The sequence below is a fragment of the Sarcophilus harrisii genome, chromosome 5, assembly GCF_902635505.1.
Source record: "Sarcophilus harrisii chromosome 5, mSarHar1.11, whole genome shotgun sequence".
In the NCBI taxonomy this organism is placed as follows: domain Eukaryota; kingdom Metazoa; phylum Chordata; class Mammalia; order Dasyuromorphia; family Dasyuridae; genus Sarcophilus; species Sarcophilus harrisii.
Genome location: NC_045430.1, coordinates 141,944,671 through 141,969,055, shown reverse-complemented (window position 1 = coordinate 141,969,055; position 24,385 = coordinate 141,944,671). Strand labels below are relative to the sequence as shown.

The 24,385-nt window shown below is 33.7% G+C and overlaps 1 protein-coding gene across 1 annotated transcript in view; it reads right to left on the bottom strand.

The window, feature by feature from the left end:
• Nucleotides 1–22,927, bottom strand: part of SEMA3C (semaphorin 3C) — a 198,996-nt gene extending 176,069 nt beyond the window's left edge. The window contains exons 1-2 of the mRNA XM_003771460.4: nt 22,366–22,927; nt 19,249–19,398 (exon numbers count right to left, since the gene is read on the bottom strand). Coding sequence (XP_003771508.1) covers nt 19,249–19,351 — 103 coding nt within the window. The 5' untranslated portion in view covers nt 19,352–19,398; nt 22,366–22,927. The remainder of the gene's footprint in view (nt 1–19,248; nt 19,399–22,365) is intronic.
• Nucleotides 22,928–24,385: the final 1,458 nt, after the last annotated feature.

Genomic DNA, 24,385 nt, shown 5'->3' with positions numbered 1-24,385 from the left:
ATATATTATTACTTGCTTTCTAGTGGAGAGGAATGGGGAGAAGGTAAGGGAAAAAACCTGAAACACAAGGTTTTGCGGGAGTGAATGTTGAAAATTATATTTACATGTATTTTGAAAATAAAAAGCTATTATGAAAAAATAAATATATTAAGTCTTTCAAAAAAAAATCCCACATGACTTTGATCCCACGATGTAGAGGGCTGAAACTATTAGGTTGATGCACTGAGGTTAGGACTGCTGAGCATTTGAGGCTAACTTCTGATTGGACAATACTCTATGGGCATATGCTTGGAAAATGGTCCTTTCCACTATCCATACTGACTCAATGATTGGTGTATAGAGGATTGTAGGAGGGACTAGGGGGTGGAGTAAAGCTAGCCAGGGACACACACTCTGGGTGTTAACAGGGGAGAAGGCAGTGGTGGGGATCTGCTTTCATCCTGTTCAATCCCAAGTTTAAGACCAAGATTAAAGGTGCAATCATTACACCACATGATAACATGATTCCCTGTTAAATATTTTATTATAAAAATAAGCTATAATTAAAAGAAAGATCAGAAAAATTGTACTTGCCTAATAGTCCCTCAACTAATATAAGAGTTTGAACTTGAACCTGGATCATTTGACTCCAAGTACCTTCTTTCCACTATTTCCTAAAGTTATCAGGAATGATACTGGATGTGTATGTCTAAAGTGAGATTTAAATCTACATTTTTCTGACTCCAAGTGCAATGTTAATTCACCAGAGCAAGGTTCCTCTGAGTGAGGATAATAAAAAATGATGATAAGTCTAAAATCCAATTGGAAAGAATCTAATTAAAGGAAATTGGAACAAATTATGTGTTCATATGTGTTCAAAAAACTGATTTAACATGTACAAGAATGTAAAATCAGGCATTGACAGAGTCCCACTATATTCTACCTGTTCACAACATATTGCAATACGGTGTTCTGAAAGGGAATTACCTTTTAGCAATATCAATGACAACCTGGAAAATATCTAACAAAAGGAAATTAAAAAAAAATAATGTACCTTCAGCACATGCCACATTACTGGTTACTGGTTTAAGAACTAGAGATTTTTAATCTGAAAAAAATTCAAGAAAGTGAAGAGAATTGCTGTTGAAAGCATTCCCTAAGAACTAAAGAGGAAATTTAGAAGCAATGGTCAAAGTTACACAAAATCATTTGGACTCAATGTTAAAGATAACTTCTTAACAATTAGAGCTATCTGAGATTTGAATGAATTGATTTAGAGGCAATGGGTTATTACTAAGAAGTACAGTATATACAGTACCTGGCCTGAAGTCAGGAAAAAACATCTCTATCAGTTCAAACCTGACCTCATATACAACTTATGTGACCCTGCTAAATTATTTCACCCTATTTGCCCCAGTTTCTTCATCTGTAAAATGAACTGGAGAAGGAAATGACAAGTTATCATAGTATCTTTTCAAACAAAGAAACAAACAAACAAACAAACAAACAAAAACCTGGGGTTACAAGTTGGACACAGCTGACATTAAACAACCACAAAACATTTCTAGGATACTTTAGTGTTTACAAATGCTTTCATATTTTACTTATTCCTCACAACTATAAGAGGTAGATACCATTAGAAGCTGCTAAGTGGCACAATAGATAGACCACTGGGTCTATATATCTGAGTTTGGAATTGAAATCAATTTTTCCTAGCTCTGGTTCGTCCTCAGTAGAAGTCTTTACTTAGTGTACATGAGACCACTTGATAACACAGATCATATTATTTTGGAAGTATGAGATAGGAATGCTAGAGTTCCTTCAATTTATAATCTGATCTCTGTGATTCTGAGCCAGTTTTCTCATCTGGGAGGCCAAAAGTGGACTATATACCCTCTACCATCCCTTTCTAAAAAGTGCCAACCTATAAACTGATGAGTCACAATACCTACAGGATTGTTTTGAAAATGAAATGAGGTAAATTATTTAAAGCACTACACAAGGCTTAACTACTTATGCCTCATATAATCTCCATACTTCCTGGAAATCTCCGAAAATGTATACAAGAGGATATGATATATCTATACATATATGATATATCATATCCTAATTCACTAAAAATATGAGATTCTTCTATGGGATCATGGGATCTCTGGAGTTTTAGAGGGCAACTTTGGCCTTATTTTGTTTGGTTCCATCCCTAAAAGCAATTGTTGAATATCTTCAACCCTGGAATGTAACAAAGTTCTCCTCCCACACTTTCCAGCTACTAAGTCTCATGTTCCCTTAATGTATGTTTGCTGAGAGCAGATGCTGTATTCTTTGCTTTTATTTGTATCTTTGGCACTCTTGATACATATTACCATTTTTTAAAATAACGTATAACTGGCAAGTGCTAAATGTATGTAGGAAACACAATTCCATAGTGTTTAGTAGAATTCTATTATTGACTTTAAAAGATTCATGGACCATTGTAAACAAGTTTGCTTTCTTGACTTTATGCCCACCTGTGGGCATAGTAAAAATTGTGTCCTTACATACCCTTCTTTTTGTTTCCTTTGGGGTACTCTGACATCTAAAGTTTAACATTGTTTTTTGGTATTCTGGTATCTTTAGAATAAAATATTCCATCTCTCTCTTGCTGTCCATAAGTGATAAAAGCAAAGCAAGATTCAAGTATTTGCTTGATATAATGTGCCAAAATCTGCTTTTCCAGTCCCCTATTTTTTTTTAATTCAGCTATATGGAGTATGATATACACAAATTTTAAGGATAGTAAAACTATTGCCAACCCAAAATAAGTATATACATATTCATTTATGTTTATGCATTCAAAATTCGCTGCCACAGAAAACATTTTTAAGTTAAAAAGTTATGCAACTTTCAAAAAGACATGGGGGAGGGGGGAATTTAGAAATTGATTTCCCCCCAAGTTAAAAATAAACAACAACTGGATTTAGTAAAGACTATTTGGATTCATAAGGCAATTTGGCTTTTTAAGTGGATAGAATACTGGGCTTGGAACCCAGAAGATTTGTCTTCATAAATTCAAATATGGCTTCAGGCACTTATTAGCTGTGTAATCCTAGACAAGTCACTTAACTCTGGTGGGCCTCAGTTTTTCCATTTGGAAAATAAACTAGGAAAAGGAAATGGCAAACTACTCCACTACCTTTGCCAAAAACAAAAAACAAACAAACAAACAAACAAACAAACAAACAAAAAAAACAAATGGGGTCATAGAGAGTCATATGCTGCTGAAATGACTTGACAACACAATTCAGATTTACATGGGAAGAGTAAAATACATGTTCTGAGAATGTTTTCTTTTTAATAAATTTTACTTTGCCTACAAAATCTCATTGCTCCATATTTTCACTTCAAAAACTAAAAATATCAAGGAAAGTAAGGAGGTTCTGATTCTTCTGGGTTATTAATTTAATACAGAGTTAGTGGTTTAACATCAGCTAAACCAACAAACTTACATTTAGACTGATATCTAGTGATCCCTTTTCAAGGAGGTAGTTTTATTAAAGTAACAAACAAATAATTAAATAGAATATTTTAAAAGTTTAATGTAACAATTCTCACTAAATCTCAATCAACTAAACAGATTTAATCATTTCATTGATAACATTTCAAATCAGAAACAAAAATCATTTCGAATTTTTCTCACTTAATACATAGTTGCACTAAAGTACTCCATAAAATACTTAAGTCAGTTTATAAACTGAATACTATAGATAAGAATTTTAATTAGGAAATTGCTTTTTTTTAAATTGGTTATAGAATGCAGGTTTACTCTATACTCAATAGAGGCACTTCTTGCTTAAAAGATATCATAAGATTTACAAGGAGGGAAAATGATGTTCAATGGATTCGAATAATAAAATTATATATATATATTCAATAGCAAATTTATTTTTATGAAATTTTAGTGGTCAATTAAAATGAGTAATTGTTATGGTCATCATGTACTACATTCTACTAATATGGAATGGGACACAAGAAAAGATGTGAGCACAGTGGATAGAGTACTAGGCCTGGAGTCAGGAATATTCATCTTCCCAAGTTCAAATCTAACCTTAAGACACTTATTCTGGGTGACTAAGTCACTTAACTTCATTTGCCTTATAAATTCCTCCTTTGTAAAATGAACTAAAGAAGGAAATGGCAAACTGCTTCAATATCTCTGCCAGGGAGACCATAATGAGTCAGACATGACCAACAATTGAAAAACAGTAGTATAATAGACAATGAATTCATCAACTGCCATTTAAATATTTTGGTTTTTCTTTGGAAAAGAGGGCTTTTCTTTGGATTTACTAAATGACAATTGTGTTCACTTTATATAGTGTTGACCAGATCCTATGGAATTGTTCTCATCCCTACCCTCCAGATGGGGAATATACTCAGGCTTGAGTTGGAATCTAATTCCTAGGTGTTCCCAATCCCTCATATGCCATATGGAAATAAAAATAGCAATAATAAAGCCATAATAATATTGATATTTAGTTACAACTATATATGATAACAAATGTGAATATTCTTTTAAGATGTGGTTTTTTTTTTTTTTTTTTTTTTTTTTTAGGAAGACCAGATCTGTGACTTCATTAACGCAGATCAGAGTGGGGAAATCCCATTGACTTAGGTAGAGTCTTTTAATAATTGCTGCAAGTTTAAGTGACTTCCCCCAAGTTACAGAGATAACATTTATCAGAGGCACTCACTGAATCCAGTCCTTCCAGAATACAAGACCAGCTCTCTATTCATTACAGCAGGCTGCTTTTGTACATATTTAAGAGGGAGCAGTACTATAAAATCATTATTATTTAGTGTTTAAAGACAGCTTATACCTCATAGTATAACAGTGTTTGTAAAACATTGTGTAACCTGAAGGGAAAAAAAAACAAAAACAATTTGATTCTAAGTAAGAAGCCTAGAAAAATAAGCACTGAATCTAGAACATGGTCACTATTTATCACCCAGAACATCTGAAGCTCAGTTTTACTTAATTGACCTTCATCTGGTCAATAATGAGAAAATTATTCTATTGGTAACTTCCAGCTCCAATAACACTAGGGTTCTAGAGTAATTCAGTTTGTCACAGAGAACACTCTTTGATAGGCAGTGCTATAACACAGGCAGCCAGGCCATTGCTTAACACTTAGCTTCTCCTTTTTTTTTTTTTTTTTTTAATCCCCATTTACTACCAACCATTACTATGACCTAAAATGATTATTTTTGTTCTTAGTTCTAAAAGTCTTTGTATTAACAAGAGGGAACAAATAAGAAAGATAGATCCAAAGGCTTTTAGAAAACAAAGGAGAGTTGGAAGGAATGCCTGTTAACGACAGCTCTCTATAATTGTAACTTGTTACTGTAATGGAATTGAAACTAAAATGATACCTCTTTGTACCTCATTATGAAAAAAGATGTTCAGGAAATGGAAAAATTGGGACTGGGGTTCAGTGCTATATTTAGTTAACACTGTAATGGTATCCACAAAAAAAAAAAAAAAAAAAAAAAAGAACAGTCAAGCCAGTTCCTACTCTTGCAAAGGGAATGAATAGGCTATATTAAATTTTGGAGACACACACTTCCAGAAATGGCAAGGAGAGAATAGGGATTAAAGGATGTCACTAGGAAATAGCATTTTACCTATGCTCACAGTCTGCCACCTATCTCCTAAAAGAAATTATGGCTAACTATGTATCCAGCACAGCATAAGGATATCCTGGAGCACAAAAAAGTAAAAATGTTTTGCCAGAAACAACAGAGGACACAAATACCAAAGAAGCAATTTGTCCCCAAGGAGCAATAATTCTCAAGGTGCAGCAGGAAAGGATTTCCTTAAGCTTTATTTAAAAAAAAAAAAAGGAAGCTTCCTTGCTCTAAGAGGACACTCAGAGGCCTTTTCAACTTTGTGTGTGTGTGTGTGTGTGTGCGTGTGTGTGTGTGTGTGTAAATGTGTGTGTGAGAGAGATGCAACAAAAGACAGACAGAGAAGAAAGATATACAGAGAGTAAAAGAGACACAGAGACAGACACATATACACAGAGAGAGAGAGACAGAGGGAGAGAGAAGGAGAGAAGGGGAGAGGAAGAAATAGCAAGAAAGGAGAAGGATTCACACACACATACAGAGACAGAGAAAGACTCACGCAGAAACATACAATGAGAGACACTGAGACACACACAAATACACACAGACACAGAAAGAGCTATAAACAGACACATATGGACCACTGGCTATCTGATGAAACCTATGAACCTCTTCTCAGAATAATATTTTCAAATGCCTAAAATATAAGACATATCTTGTAATGGAGAGAATCCTCTTCCCCCAGAGAGAGGACTATGAGGACTGAATGTGGATCACAACATAGAAGTTTCACTTTTTGTTGTTGTTGATTGTGGAAATATGTATAGAAGAACTGCATGTTTAACATATTAGATTATTTACTATCTAGGGGTAGAGGGAAGGCAGGTAGAAAAAAAATGAAACACAAGGTTTTGCAGGAATGAATGCTGAAAACTATCTATGCAAGTGTTTTGAAAATAAAAAGCTTTATTAAAAAATAAATAAAAGACACAGTACTCCAGAGAAAACCAAAGGATAATGAAAATAAAGAGATATTTTTCCCATCCAAGTTCATAGTTAGCCTTGAAATCTATCCCCAAGTTAAAAAGAATTTTGGTAGACAGTTAGTTTATAATGAGCTATCTTTGGAGATGGCTTGACTTCAATTCAACAAGCATTTGTCAAGCACTTACTATGTGCTGTGATAATTGTATTTTTTTAAATGCATTAACTATAAATTACAATCTAGGTATTGCCTGAAAAACAAGAGATAAGCCAACGACATCATTGTGGTTCATAATTGTGGGCACAGGCCTTGAGTTAATAAGACCTAACTTCACATCTAGCCTCAGACACTTTTCTAGCTATGCTTTTGGGCAAGTGACTCTGCCTCAGTTTCCTCTACTGAAAAAAAAGATGAATAATAATAACACTGGCTTCCCAGGATTGTTGAAAGGAACAAATGAGATAACTCTAAAGCACTTAGCATATAGTACCTCTAGAATTTAATAGGTAACATATATACTTATTTCCCTCCTCTTTATATAAAACATTTCTATGTATATTAAAAATCACTAATTGACAAAACATCTTATAACATACCCATACATTTAAGGAAAATATATAGTAATTTGTGAACAAGTTTGTATAAAGTCTATAGTACCATCAGACTTTGTCCATCTCCTTTAGTTATGACATTCATTCTTTAATCTAAAAGTGAATTTCTTGTGTAACAGAATAATTTTGGTACAAATATGGATATCACCATGAAGAGAGATAGAGGATTATTGGTAAAGAAAATTCTCAGTGCATATTTGAATAGAAATGTCACAACACAGCATCATTTTACAGGTTGAACTGCATTCATAGCTTTAATTCAAAGACAAGCATAAATTATAATAAGTTTTGAATTAGAGAAACTAGGGGAAATGATTCCACAGTGTGTTTCTGGAGCAAAAGTATTTTCTTCTTTTATCTTTTGAAATTTTTTCCCCTTATTGACATTCTTTATTTACCACCTGTCTTCTTGCATAAGTAAATTATTCTGAGGAAGATGATCTAAGTCAATTATAACTCTGACTTGACATTTTAATATGTAATCATTTTATTTTCCTAAAAGTCTTTAGTAAAAAATAAAATCCAATGTCTTCTCGTGATTTCTATAATTAATAATTATTTCGGTAAGAAAACTCTAATAGCTGACATAAAACTGACCTAAGATGCACATCCATTTTAGTACAAATTAGATATACAAATAAGTAGAAAGGCATAGGAAATTTTTTTTCTTGGAAATGTTCTCATCAAATGAGATTAATAAATCCAAAACCTTTTCCCAATGTGAGTTACAATCTTTTATGCTAATTGCATTTCATAATATCATATAATATTTAAATAGAACATATGCCAATAACTTAATATTACTAATCTTTAATCTTCACTTTAAAGATTCACAATTTATACCCTGCCATTCATTTCAATAGAAAAAAAATGCAGGTAGACATTTCCAGAAGCATTCCTTTGGTCACATTTGCAGAGGTTGATAGCTTTGCACAAGGCAACTTTACAAGTACATTTGCTCTATGTATTAGGAGCCATGAAAAGGAGCATAAAAGGTCAATGGAACAACGCAACTTTTCCTTAGAGCAAAATGTTTCAGTGGATTCAACACAACTATAGTGGGTATTCTTGAAGATAAATGAAGAAATCAAGAACAATTGCCTTTTATCTCTTGGATAATGACAAGACAAACTTTATTTGCCAAGCAAGTCTTGTAATGTTAATGTGACTAAAGTTAATAAAATGTTGATTTATTGTTTTGAGTTTATTGTTCCAGTGACAATTCATTAGTTTTTTTTTTTTTTTTTGGGGGGGGGAGACTGCTGTTAAATTGTGCTCACTAGGCTACTAGAGTCTTTTGTTTAATTAAAGTAAGGAAAACTTTTTGCCTAATGAAGCAAATAATGAAAGACAATCCATTCATGTTTTAATTGATATGACACCTATGACCTCTGAGATGGTAGCCAGCTTATTTACTTACGAAAGAATGACAGGTAGGAAATAAAAAAATGACAGGTAGGGAAAAAATTAAAAAAGATGAAAGAAAATATTACTGTAGAAATACATTGTGGAGCCATTTACTCTAGTTTCTCCAATGTCTCAACTTCAAAACCTACTATAATTTATTCTTGCTTTTCAAGCTATAAGTACAGAATCATAAAATTCAACATGAGTTGATTTTCCAAACACCACATTCTTTAAAAAAAGCTTTTCATTACTTTAGAATTCTTTATGTATGCTTTCTATGGATACTTTCATGTGTTTTCATCAACCCAGTCATCACTTTTCAGTTTTGTATAGGAGAAAGGTTGCTAGTGTCCATAAGTATTCCAGTGAGCATCAGGCAACACCTATACATGAACAATCCACACACTGAGAGGAGGAACCAATAATTTAAAAATATTTTAAATGCCAAGAAACTTTCATTGAATATAATTCTTAAAAAATAACACACAATAATTAAGTTTTAAGATAAGTATTTTTAAATTCTTCCATAAGACACATTGATGTCTCAAAGGGATTTATGACCAACAAAAACTTAAAATAAAGTTAGCCAATAATGGCAGTGATTAAAGTGAAGAAATGTTTCAAAAGCAGCTACCACCAAAATAAGTGCACATTATTTAAATTTGAATTTTAATTTACTAACATTGATAAATAAATCTATTTTGGTGTTTATGTGAGCTTTTGGGCCACAAAACACTTTTTTGGTCAAAAATAAATAGTGACAAAGGGTTTTAGACTTTTTGAGTTCTATAGGATTATATGTTAAGTTCCTTACTTTCCAGTTTTGCTATTTACTATGATATTTTATTTAGACAATGTTAAAATGGAAGGGAAGATTATTAATATTCACAGTATCAGTCTTCTTACTTTCTAATATTCTGTTGTTCAGCACTGCATAAATAATAATTTGGTTGATTGAATTATTTACTTAATTATTGTGGTTTAGTGTAATTCACACAGAAATATTGTGAACAAATAAAGATGCAGTTTATCCAGAAGTAAAGTGAATCTCTGATTCACTTATCTCTCAAAGATTCTGTTGTTTAGTCAGGAGTTTGTTGTTGCCGTTTTTTTTTTTTTTTTTTTTTTTTTTTTTGGTTGTTGTTGTTGTTGTTGTTGTTGTTGTTGTTAGTCACATTTAACTCTTCCTGACCCTATTTAGGGTTTTCTTAACAAAGATACTGGAGTGGTTTGCCATTTCCTTTCTCTACCTTGTTTTACAGATGAGGATACTAAGGCCAACAGGGGCAATTTACCCAGAATTACACAATTAGTAAATATCTGATGCCACATTTGAAACCAGGAATTTAAAGTTTCTAATGCCCTGTGTTCTATCTACTATGTAACCTAGCTGCCCCTGCCTCTCAAAGATAAGCCCTTTCAAAGCACTAAGATAGTATGATTACAGTGGCTATATTTTATTTCAATCACACAGAGAGACAATCTTTGTGGCAGCAGAAACATAATTTTAAAGGAACGGTAAACTTTACTAGATTTTTTAAAGACATATGCATATGCCTATTTTAGATTTAAAATATTTTTTTTTTACCATGTTTAACATATATCGGATTACATGCTCTCGAGGGGAGGGGATGGGAGCAAGGGAAGGAAATTGGGATACACGGTTTTGCAAGGGTTAATGTTGAAAAAAAATCTTGCATATATTTTGAAAATTAAAAAAAATCTTCAATAAAAAGGCATATACATACATATATCTTTCCACCACAAATGGATACAGCTATCTTCCCATTATTTAATAAGAAATAAAAGTCAAACAAATAATTAATATTAACAGTCTTGAAATCCATTCATTTTTAGCTTCTTCAAGAAGTTTTCATAAGGTACTTGGCTGATCCAATCCAATTATAATTGCTGGTATAAACATTAGAGCACAAAATAGTTACAAGGTGTAGAGGACATTAGAATGAGCCTTAGAATGAAACTTAATATCCTGTATTATATCCCTGATTTTGCCACTAACTACTGAAGATATATAGCTTTGGGCAAATCAGATATCCTCTGAATTTCTTAATATATAAAATTAGGGCATTGGCATAGAAAAATTCTAAAATTTTTTTCAGTTCTAAAAAATTCTATGATTTTCCCAGCAGCAATCAGGAATAAACTCAAGACTTCTTTCCTTGAGCAAGGATTTGATTTTTTTTTATTCATTTCAGTGGTTGAAAGCCATTAAATAAATATTGATATCTAAGCTTTTTCAGAGCAGATACTATGTCTATCTACTGTGCCACTTATCTGCCACCTTTCTCATTCTTCCAATGCTAAACAATGCTTTCCATATAGAGTAGGTGATTAATATACATGATTGTTACTGTTGAATTTAATTTACTATTTAATAGCACTTTGTTCCAACCTTCCAGTTAAAATTTCAGATAGGCAACATTTATTGAATGCCTATTACGTACCAGGCACTGTGCTATACATTGAGGATATAAATAGAAACAAAAACAAAGATAATACTTAGCCTCAAAGAATTTACAACCTAATAAAGATTACAATCCAATTATATTACAGTTACAATCTCTAAAGTTCTCTTTTACCTTAAATTTGAGACTACAACTTAAGTCTACACAACAAAATTGAATGAGCAATCATAAAATATGATCAGCTAAGGGCTCTTCAGCTCTTTTTATTGCCCCAAGAAGAGAAACACATGAATCCAGTTCTGTAACTTGTAATTCTGCCAGAAGATTAAGGGAAATAAAACAACTGCACTCCATGTTCTAGTGAAACATTACAAAAAACAAGTTTAACCTTTTAGGAAATGTTCTTTCATGAATAATTTATGTTTAATTAAAATGCACCTTTCTTTGTTAATTTGGAACTGCAACCTGTTTTCAGATATTAGTTCTTGCTTAAATTTGAAATAAAATTACTTAGACATAAAAAGGGGAGGGGCTTCAGATAACATGTCAGTATCTTTTTATATAAAGTTTGATTCTGATGCCCATTTGTGAATAGAGAGGTGATCCTTGGTTCTCAAAGACTGTGCCCCCAAAGTACAATACAATATGCTTTTTGGAATAGCTTTCAGTATGGGTACAGTGGTGGTATGTCTGAAGAGAAACTCAGGTTCTGAGATGACCATCACTAATCTAGGCACATGATAATAACTCTTGGTCATAGCAATTATTCACCTCTTTCTCCTATCTTTATATTCCCTTTGTGTTAGTGATTTCATCAGCTCAAATGGGTTCAACTATTATCTCTATGCAGTTGATATCCAAATCTATATATCTAATTCTCCTCTCTCTTCTGAACTCTAGTTTCATGGTAGGGATCTCTCTACCTAGATTTCCACCAGGCATATTAAGTTCTCTCAAAAATTTAAAAACTCAAGGCATTTGGAAACACCACTCATTATCTTTTCCTTTTCCCTTTTAACTTCCACAATGCTAATAAGAGCACCACTATTATTTCAGTCTCCCAAAGCATGAAAGCTGGAGTTATCTTTGACTTTGAATTGTTGCTATGACATCCACATCTCACAATTTTTCCTTTTTGTCAACCTACAAATCACATTTCCTCTACTTTTGAACTTCATTTCTCACCTGAACTATTGAAATAGACTAACAGTCTCCCTGCATCCACCCTCTTCTGATTCCAATCTGAACTGTTGCCAAATTGATATTCCTTAAGTACAAGTCTGACCTTGTCAGAACTTTGCTGAAGAAACTATTGTATTTTGCCTTTAATATGAGTGCTGTTCTGTTAAACTTTTAAAACCCCTCATAAAGTGGCTTCAGTCACTTTTTCCAAATTCATTAATCATGCAGTAATTCCCCTAATAAACTATATATTGCCGCCAAACTAGCCTATTTGGTGTTGTCCTAACTTATTCCTTTATGCTGAATCTTCTATAATCTACATATTCACTTCCAATTCTTGGAAGCCTCAGTTCTCTTCAAGGTTCAGATCCTACAAGACACTGTTCTTAATTCCCCCAATAATCAGAGCAATCCCCTTCTACTCTCCACTCCAAAGAAACACACTTTTCTTTAGTATGTAGTTGGAATTTGCTTATGATGTCCCTTTCTTCCTTAAAATCCTTTTGCTAAGAAGAGAAAGTTTCATTTTTATCTATTTATTCTAAACACCTAGCATAGTGTTTCCTACATAATACTCATTTTATGAGTATTTGTTCATTTAAATTGAAATCTATCTGCTATATAATAGACCAGAGGAAATCTGTGTCTTTGGAGAAGGCACTCAGATCAAAAAAAACTTAAGAATAATGAAGTTGTTTACAAAACAGTGTAAGACCTAAAGGTACTAAAGTACCCACAAGGCTAGTTAGAAGTAATTGAGGACAGAATTCTGTTTGTGCCATCACTTTTAGACTACATTACTCTGGCTCTTTCATTCAAAAGAAAACAAAACAATTTTTCCTTATTAAAAAAAACCCTCCAATGGCTCCATACACAAAATATAAAGAGAATTTCAAAATGCATGATAAAGTGTTTTGATTAAATTATGATTTAGTTTCATTAATAATTATTTAGAACAAGATTAAAGGTCCTCTCTTTGACTTTCATTACACATTTTTCATGAATGATAGCCATAAACTTTTTATTAGATTATTGATTTCATAATGTTGGGGACATGGAGACGATAGATACTCTGCATGCCTCTTGAATAAAAAAAAATACATCATGAACACAATAGGATAGGATAGGCTGAATGGTTGCTTTTCTAATGAAATTAGAAGTAACTTTAAAAAAATATTCAGGAAGGGAACATAATATAACTCAGCTTTTAAATTTCTTTTCATTTCTTATTTGCCAGGAATAATGAGGACTAACTACTTCATCATTCTTAAATAAAGTTCTAAAAGTGAATGACACTCAAATGAGTATATATTTTTATATGGTTTCAAGCGATAAAGAGATAAATACAGTCAATTTATTGTGTAGGGAAAGATCAATTTCCATATTTTTTATTTCTCTGGAATGTATTCTTGCTCTAAAGTTCATTCATTTATATTCCTCTTGCTTTCTTCCATAGTTGAATTTTAATACCCTAAGAGTCCAATAATCAGCAAATTCAACATAAAACTAAATACAGCATCTCTGTAATTTTTATTTAAAATAAACAGTAACAGAGAGCAAACATATAAAAATAAAAGCAGAATCTTGTACCAACTATTTTAAAGGATCCATCAAGGAATATTTTAACAAAAGTGCTTAATGTATGCCACCCCCCAGAAATTTAGAGAGATTTTGAAGTCAAGTTTGAACTGTAAATGGAACAATTCCAAGCAACAAAATAGAAAGTAATCCCCACATTCTCTCTAGTTACAAATGCTTTTTATAGTAAAAAAAAATAAATTGCATTTTTTTTATTTCCAAAAAACAATTGACTACATTTTAGAATAGAAATGTGATCTAAATATTGTAACTTAAAAACTATAGAGAAGATTAGCTAATTCTGGTGAACTTAAGACAAATAGAAAAAGTTTCCAAAATACTTGGCTTCCTCTGTAAGAAAACATTTTTCAAGTTGGATTGAAAGACTGCTCGCTGTGAAATCAAAGAACTTAGGTTCAAATATTACCTCTGATACTTGCTCTCTGAGTGACTAAGGGGAGTTACTCATCTATAAAATTGAATGGTTGGATGAAATGGATTATGAGGTCCCTTTTTCTTCTGATGGATGATCTTATGATCCTCTTATTTTAAGGGTTGACTTGTGGATGCTCTGCAAAGTCCTTAAACTCATCTAAAACTCAAATCATCATTGTCCAAAAAAACCCCAAAACCTTCTCTATACTTATCTATTTCTAGAAACAGAAATAAAGAGTAGAAACAGTTATACTAGGAACCGGTGTTCCAGAGAAATTCCCCACTTTGGGAAAATAAACACTAGTGAGAGAACATCCAATGTGACATTCACTTTCAAGGCTTTTTCAAAAGTTCTGGAAGTTGGAAAAGGAGAGAAAAAAGAGGTAACCAACAACAAGGCTAAGCCTATAAGCAACTAAGCTTTGAATAAGCTGGGAAACAAGAAATAAGGTACACAAAGATATAGAGCAAAAATAGAATAACCATTTAGGAATTCCTACCAATCAATTACAATGGCAGCAACTACCTACCCATCTCACAGGATCATTGTAAAGAAAGGGTTCTATAAGCTTTTAAATATTATATATTAATATATAATATATAGACATACATACACACATACATATATATGCATATATGTGTGTATGTGTGTGTGTGTGCTTGCTTCATCCCATAACTTCCACTTTCTGCATAGGTTCTAACAGTGATGGGACCAAAAAACAAAATAAAACAAAAACAAAACCATTTATTAGCTTATACTAAAATCATCAAGTCAAACCCAAAAGAACTTGAATGTTTCTACCTTTTATGTATTGTTGCTGTCATTTTTGAAATTTGGAATGACAAGTCCTTGTTCAGCTTTCTTGTAAAATGTATACCTACCCATTATTCACAAAGCCTAGATTGAATAGTATACAGAACATTCCTTGATCTCTTCCAAACCCCCTTTCCTACTAGTCAGGGTTATCTGCTGTAAAATGCCTTAACAATTTAGTACCTTTCTTACTCACATGACTATAATACAAAATTCATGATTTATAGACACATTATTTGTGCATGTGAGAACTGGAATGTTAGGACCTTGAGGTATACTTACATATCTTTGCTTTTCAGCACATAAGTAAAAATAGTGCTAAGTACACAGTAAATACTTAAGTTATATTTGCTTAATAAGATACTTAGACAGAATCAGAGTATTGAAAACACGTCACCTGTATATAATCAAACCTGTGGAAGTTATGTCTGTTAGAGGATATTTATTCTCCCTTCCCAGGGATTCTTTGAAAACAAAAAAAGCAAGCAATGTCCTGGGTTTTTTTTTTCCTTCTCTCTTTTGGTACTATATGACAAAGACTATAAATGAAATGTGTAATTCAATCAGAGGTGGCTATTCTCCTTGCACTCCTCCACATACAAATGTCAAATAAAAGTCTGACTGATCAATTATCTCATCTAAATTTGATCAAATAAATTGTTAGTGCTATTTAGATACTAACATATAATTTATAGAATATGGTATTTTTTTTGGGAGGGGGGCACTATGTGATATCAGGCTGACAAGTATATCATTTCTCTGTTCCACATTTTCCCCATTTGCAACACAAGGAGATCATCAAGATTCACTTCAGGCTCTGGGATATTATTAATTCAATTCTAAGTTTATACTGATTAGATATCCCTTAAAAGAAATAATTTAGTTGACAACTAAAAACTATCTAGGGCAGGAGTTTTTAACCTGAGATTTACAGATACATACATGGATTGATTTCAGGGAATTCCATGAATTTAGATGGGAAAAGAGATTACAACTTAATTTCCTCAGGCTAAATTAGATTTATCATTTCTCTCAATTATGAATTTTAAAAAATTATTCTGAGAAGGATCCACTGGCTTTACCAGGTTGCCAAATGGGTACATCACCTTTAAAATTATAGGTGAGACAAAATTCTTAGAAGTTCTGAAGAAAACTCCTGAGTTTCAGAAAAGTAATCTTCACTGTGCATTCTCCCACAATAAAGTTTAATCATTAAAGCTTTGACTAGCATCATAAAATAAATGCCCATAAGAAGTCAAATTAAAAACAAATTTAGGCACCAATTAAAATATGACATATCAACATATTTTAATCAATCATCCATCTTCAAATACTCCCCTAACCCCCAAAAAACCAATTTACAGTCCTGTACAATAGCAATTTTTCTTCTTTGCTTTGTTCATTATGGAAATGATAAAGGTTTCACATTGATCTATGGTTTATCTAGTGTTAGACTTTAGCAGAGGAAAGAGAGGGAGGATTCTTACAATGTGCCAGCACAAAGAAACAGCTTCCTTTTTATTACTTTGTTTTCTGGCTAAGAACAGAACAAAGAGAAAATAAAGAAATCATGGCATGGAGATAAATGGGGAGAGGGAAGAGAGAAATGATGATTCTCTTCTTCTCAACTTCATTCTTTCATCACCTTCTCTCCCTCAAGGCCAATCCAACTACCAAATTCCAATTAGTGTGGCAAAATTTATTAAAAATCCAAAGATTCAGGATCAAATCTTAACTTAAACACTGACAAAATGCATGAGCTGAGTCAAGCCTCCATTTTCTCAAACTAGGAATAACAATATTTGCACTACCTACTTCAGACATTGCCATTGCGGGCAAATCAATTTGCATATTTCAAAGTAATGTACCAATGTGAGTATATCTAACTATCATACTGCATATATATAATATATAAACATATATATATATATATGTACACACACATACATACAAATACACAGATGTAGATATAAATATCTCCACTTGATATCTTGAATTCTAAAAGTTTAGGGGAATCTGCATAATTGCACAACACATATACAGAGTAAAAACAAATTTGAAAAAAGACATTGAAATGCAAATTAATATTTTAGTATACCTTCTGACTACCTGGTAAGGAATTTTAAGTTATTAAGATTGATTGTTAATTTATGAAAGATAAAATAGAACTTGTTTTTGGTGGGGGAAGAGTGATAAATTTATAGAAGAAAACTGTAATTAGAAGTTACTTCATATAGTGCCATTAAAGTAAAGGGAGAAATGTGTCATTTGGTATATTCTCTTTTTCTCTGAATCCTTACCAAATGTTGAATTCACTTCAGTAGCTACTTTTTTTTTCCTAATGTGGATGCTGTTGTACTTTAGAGGATGAGTTTTGCCCCACTGAAAAATTTCATATGAAATTTTTTGGACTGACAATCTCTTTCAGCAAAACTTTTGGGACAGTACAATCATATCAACTTGTTGATCTTTGAAATCAATACTTTATGGTATTATTACCTTATGATAAGACCATGTATTTTAGAACACATACTCTTGAGTAGGAATCTATTATCAACAGGAGAGCTTTTGAAAATAATTTTGGAAATATGACATATTAAAAACATCACTGCTAAGCACTTTTTGTTAACATTCTTCATATCACTGAGAACACAAATTGACTCCAAAGAATTCTGCCAGGTACCTTATCAGAGGTACAGTGTATATATAATGAGGCATTATTGATTTGAATGTTCTTATTATTCAAATAATAAACTTTCCATAACATAAATTAAAACACACATGATCTATATAATGCCCTGAAGTGTTACAAAGGAAAAACAAAAAATCGAGACAAAACAAAATTCTTTTAAGCTCACTACTTCCCCTTACCCTATGTCTTCTCTAGCACATTTCTAGAAGTAAGGAAATGGAAAATTTCAAAGAAACATTTTTTTTTCTGCTCTTATGATTTTGGACTTTATGATTTCATTGGAATAAGAATTCTTAGAGTAGATCTTCACATGCTCTGAGAGCTACATAGATGTTAAGTGAGTTGCTCAAGTTCACACAGTCAGTTGAACCCTGGTTTTTCCTAATTTCAACAGAAATTCCCTCTTCTCCTCCATTACTTCTTAATATTCTAATCTTGAAAAAAGAAAGTCATGAGTTTTAAGAAGGCCTGGCTCAAAAGGTTAGGATTGCAATAGATGTATTAAAGTTTCAATAGGCTTCTTATAATGCCTTAATATGATCTCATGTAAATCACCTGGCAACTACAAATATGGAGGGGAAAAGTAATAGAAATGCAAATGAAGTAAGCATTAAATGCCAGTCAATCTGCTGTTTGAAATTCAGGATAACTAAACATGCTAGAAGATACATGTATACCACAGGGACGAAGGAGAGTACACTCATGGTCAAAAGATAATATAAATGGAGTGGGGAGAGAGTAAATTGGTCCAGACAACATTTTGGGTTTAAGCAACAATGAAATGGAGTTGAGAGAAGTAATAAAAATACAAATGAAACTGACTGGCTGAATGGCCTCTCTCATCCATCTCTTATTGTATCCATTTATTTTCGGTTAGATGACTCCCCAAAAACACCCTTTGCAAATGGTTTGAATTGTACACAATAAGAGTTCATGCATATATTTGGCAAGCCACTTGTTCCGAGGGTATTATTCCCTTTTAACTTTGTGAACACACATTTCTCCCAAGCTTCAGAAAAATACATTCTCAGACAATACCAGTGAAAATTCCAGTTCCAACTACAGTCTCAAGTCCTTTTTAATTCAATGAAGACCTTTTAAATAACCTCAGAACAGTTTGGGGAATAAGAGCCAAAATTGATTGAGGCTATTTCAGCACTTAAGTAGCACATTTTTATCTCTACTGGTTATAGATGTTTAAAGTTTTCAAGAAGCCATTTCTGAAGAAAACCACATTAATGTAAAGACCAAATATTTTATAGACCTGGACATTTGTTTTCCATAGATTATGGAAACTTCAAATTTCAGTATTATATTTATCCTCTAAAACATTTAGACAACTTTCTCAAATATACCTTTGCTAGGATATACTATAATTAAAGTAAGCTTCACAGAAAACTCCTGTAAGAGAAATTTGAACAAAAATATCTAATAATGCTTCCCTTCCTTATTAATTTCTTAATCACTGCCACTGGATAAGAAGGAACAAAACTTTAAAATAACATTTGCTTGGGAATGTTTATCTTCTTTCTTACCATTGAATGTTAAATAAACTCTTGCCTGGGGCTGTGAAGATCCTTTTACACAGCCAGAATAAACAAATGCCCCAATCAACACTTGGATTGCCAGAAATGTCATCTCTTCAAATCTGCAATTTAAGATCCAAGGGAAAAAAAAAAAAATTCCTAAGAGAGAAAAAGAACAAATTCATTACATTTTATCACCTGTCTCAGGTGATCAAACTGGAAAAAAAACTTTTTCCTTTATTACCACCACCCATATACTTAAACTCTGAGCAGTAGGAGGTGCTGTTTTTTTGATTTTCCCACCCAATTACATAGATTTAGAGCTAAAAGTGACTTTGGAGGTTATTGTACCCAATCCTTTCATTTCATAGATTAGAAAATAGACTCAGAGAGATCAAGTGACTTCTCTTAAAAACAAACAAACAAACAAACAAACATATACTTAGTGTTGTAAAAAACCATCTAGTTTGACCCCCTCATTCTACATATTGGACAAAATTTGGTCAGAATCACATAGGTGGTATGCATAAAAAGTGAACTTTAAACTCATATCTTCTAATTCCAGAATCAGTACTCTTTTCACATGCAGTCTCTCCGTGAAAATTTGGATTCGGTTAGTCTAGGTCTGGAACTTATTCAAATACAATTTCAAGACCACCAAAGAAATACTTTCATACAGAAAGACTTTATTTGAGTCAAGTCACCTACTGGAAAAATTGACATGCTATTGTTGGAGCAAAGCAGAAAAGTTTCATGTAAATGAAAAACCCATTTATTGGGTCCAAAAATAATCGATCCATTTCGTTATTCACACACCTATAAATATATCTCTGTGTGCATAACTATTTAAAAAATATTTGAGAATGGGGACAACCGGGGAAAATTAAAAGACAAAATCTTATTTTCTTCTAAAAAACATAATAATATGTAGAATAACATGTGTACCTACAGTATCATCACCTGGGATAATAGTTGTGATTTAAATGCACTGATCCTGCCATTTTATCTCATACATAAATGCTACTTACATGTTATAACACCTGAGTTACTATCTCCAAAAAGAGGACTTCACTGTACGTACAATACTTGGATTTAGGTTTACATTAACCAATGACAACCAGATCCCAGTCATGACTACACCAGTTGTTGAGAAATATTGATATGGTCACACTCCTGGACCAGATTCAAAAGATGACTTAGAGGTGAGCAAGTCAATGAACCATAAAATTGTCAACTACATCGTTATGATAAATTACATCTGAAGTAGATTGCTCAAATTTTCAAAAGAGAGAGGAAGAAAGACATACAGACATACAGACACAGATAGAGACATATAGATACAAACATATAAAGACGCAAAGAGAGCCCCAGAGACAGAGACCCAGAGACAGACAGGGAGACCCAGAGACAGACAGGGAGACCCAGAGACAGAGAGAGACAGACCCAGAGACAGAGACAGGGAGACCCAGAGACACAAAGCGGGACAGAGACACACAGAGACATACACAGAGAGACACAGAGAGACAGAGGAGAGAGAACAGAAGGGACAGAGAAGAGGAGAGAGGGTGGTAGCGAGGGATGGAGAATGGAAGAGAGGGAGAAGGGGGAGGTAGAGAGGGGAGAAGGGAAAAAAGGAAAGATTGGGGGTAGAAGGGAGAAAGGAGGAGAGAGAATAGGGGAGAGGAAGAAGAAAACAACTAAATCTGATAATTACTTCTTTGAGGCTCAAGGCGGGACATCACCTTATCTTTAGTTCTGGTGAACAAATGAAGACCAGGTAACTAACTGGGCTGTTATTAAACCTGACTACAACACCTGTGGCTACAATTTTCAAAATAAAACCTGGAGGGCAAAAGGAAGCCCCTCCATTTTGGAACAGTCCCAGAATGATTTTAAAATTTGCCATGTAATACAATTAGGCAACACAGCTTGGCTAGAAATTATTTTTAAACAGGTCATAGAAATACTGATACTTAATACCATGGGGCTGCTTTAAAATTCACCACTAAGCTTTCAGTATAATCCTCTTCAAAGCAAGAAATGCTATTAAAGTCTGATAAGATCGCTCTGTCAAGCCAAAACAAAATGGGCAATCATATTTAACATGTGATTCTTAACAGATGCTACAGAGCAAGCAGGTCTCTACATAAGTCCTAGTACAAGCAATAAGAAGAATAAGGGGTGCCTTCGTATTTATTTATTTATTTATTTTAAACACATAACTGAAAACTATAGAACTTGTGTTGCTGAATCTAATTGAAAAGAAATCTCAAAAGATCACAGTTTCCCCGACCTGGTTTCTCCAGCCTCCTCATCCTCTAAATCCTAAATTAATTCCCAGTGAAGAAAATCGATTTTCTGGGTGAAGTTCCTTTGGCAATTGGCTCCCTGGTTTGGCAGTTTTCACAGTTAAAGCCAGCGTAACAGGAAAGGAGAGCACAACTCAATAAAGTTGCGTGGTTTCTGTCCTGTTCAACACTAATAATAAATACGCCCGTCGGCCTCAAGTCACTGACATGATCACCAATTTCTCTTATATGTGTCCCGGAATAGGGAAACCGGTCACAAAATACAGAGTTTTCTCTCCTCAGTGTGTTATGTTAAAAGGAATGTGAATATGAGAAAGCAAGATTTCGATGACAACCCCAAGCTCTATTTCTCCACTAGGAAGTGATGAAAAATCAAAGGCTGAAATCTTAAGTGACTTGTACACTATCTCCACTAGCAATCAATATCTTACAAATACTTTACTCCAAAGGTAATAACTCATTCCAGGGATTATATTTGCTGCCTGTTTAGGTTTTTCACCCATCCCAATCTAGTAATGCAGTGGAGAGGAGGGGAATAAATAAATCAGGAAGAAAGGATCATTTCGTGTCCTCTCTCAGCCTTTTTTTTTTTTTTTAACCACTTAACTTTAAATTGTCCTTGCAGGCAGGTGTCATATCCCAAAGAAACAGTTCCTACAGATTTAAGCTAAATCCTTCTTGGCCAAATCTCGGGGGCTCTTAACTTAATGGAACAGGGGGACATGGTCTTATGGAAAAGCAAATAAAATAGAAAATTAAATAAAAAAGTTAAACTTTCTTAAATTCTTAATATTCAAGGGGTCAGGAGCTAACTTACCCAGTTTGGAGGAAATCAGCCAGCCAAAGTCATCAGTGTCCCTCTGGCTTCCAAAAGCCAGTGACTTTATTCCTTTTTCTTTCCTTCTTAATTTTTAAAAAAAATTTTTTTTTTAACCAGAAATTCTTAATTTCCCAAGTGTATCAGTCTTGAAATTTTTTTGCTCCGGGTAGTCCGAGTTTCTTTGTAAAGCAATCCTCAGGGCTCTCTCCACTGCGCCGGCACCCGGAATCCTCTCTGTTCCTCAATTAAGCACCTAAAACTGAATGGAAAGTAGCTGAGCTATGACGGTGAAAGCCCTGGTTTCCAATTACATTTACCCCTGGAGCTGGTCCTACTTGCCTCCAGAACCACGCCGCCACTGAACCCAGCATACATCATTAGCTGAGCAAATAGGGGCTGCATCTCATAACTAATGTATAAGCCACACCCAGCGCTCGGGAGAGGAAGAAAGACCATGACTGAGAGAGGCAGCTAAAGGGGGCGGGGGAAGGGGTGGGGAGCAGCATGACCAGAGAATGGGCTTCCGTCAAAATCCAGGAATGTGCTACACAGAATAAAGAGACCTGCTGAAATCCTCCGTTTGTTTAGCAGTCTCCAAAGGAGAGAGAGAGGAGAAAAAAAAAAAAAAAAAAAAAAAAAAAAAAAACAACTTGCCGGGTGGGCTCAAGAGATTTTGTAGCATCCAGGCTTAGCTTGGAAAGCTTGCAGACTTTGCTTTTGCCTCAGCTATATTAAAGGGCAGAGCAGTGTTGCTGGAGAATGATCTCATCCTTTTAAGGCAAAGACATGTGTGTTTCAGAAGCATAGGAAACCCCCCACTCCCTTACTTTTTTTTCCCCTTGCAAATCTTCTGGATCCGAGCCAGGAAACATTCACACTATTGCCCCAGAAATCTATTCCAGTTTTTAATGGATATTGTTTTCTATTGCTGTTTGCCTCGCATCCTGAGAGGGTTTTCACTTGACCTCTTCGGTTTGACTCATCCCTTTGTACTCTTGGCTCTTGGATACTCCCAAATCATAATGACGAGAAGAAACTTATTTCGCAATTCTACCAAAGACTGTTTTGAAGTCCGCAAACCGAAAATGGCTTAATAAGTTACAGTGCTTCAGACATCAGGGACATGAGCCGGTACTACTGTGCAGGTAAAGTCCCTGAACCTTACTTAGAAGGAACTTTGATATTTAAATCAAAAGTACTTCACTCCGCGGAAAAGGCAGAACCAGATGTTTGAACACCACCAAGCTGGTTTCAGCGCCTATAAAGTAAGAAGACACTTGCGGCTGGGGGGAAAAAATACAAAATCAGAATGTGCTGCAGGCCGGTAGATGTCACTGTACAGAGGTGAAGAAAGGAAATTCAATGTCAGGCTATTTTCAACTATGATTTTAAAATAAAACTCTTAGATTTCATTAAATTTAACGAGATTTTTGCTTTAGCCATTCCTTGACAATTCCCATTTTGCAGCTGAAGAAAATTCAACCTTGTGGCTTGAATAGGGCTTGATTTATTTGGATTTCAGACAAGTAAAGTAAATGATCAAAAGATGCCCCAGATTTTTCTGATATTGATACGATTATTAATTTGGAACTGAAAATAACCTTTAAAAGTCAAGTAGTGAGATGAACTGATTTACTTAAGGTAACACAAATAGAAAGGGGATTCAGGCTTTGAATAAGAGGTGTTCTGACTGATCACTTCTCCCACTGTTACACGATAAAAATCCAGAGAAATATTGAAGAAAAAAGATTAAAAAAAAAACTTAAAATGTCACCAGAAGTCCAATATCCTTACTAAAAACATCTGTTTAAAACAAAATGATTTTGAAGTTGCAGGGCCTGAAATCAGGAAGACCTGAATTCAAATCCAGCCCCAGACACTTCCTATCTGAGCACAGAGAATTAGCCACTTGACCTCTTTTTGCCTTAGCTTCCTCAACATGTAAAATGAAGATAATAAGGGCACTTACCTTACTTACAGGGTTGTAGTGAAGATTAAATAAGATATCTGAAAAAAT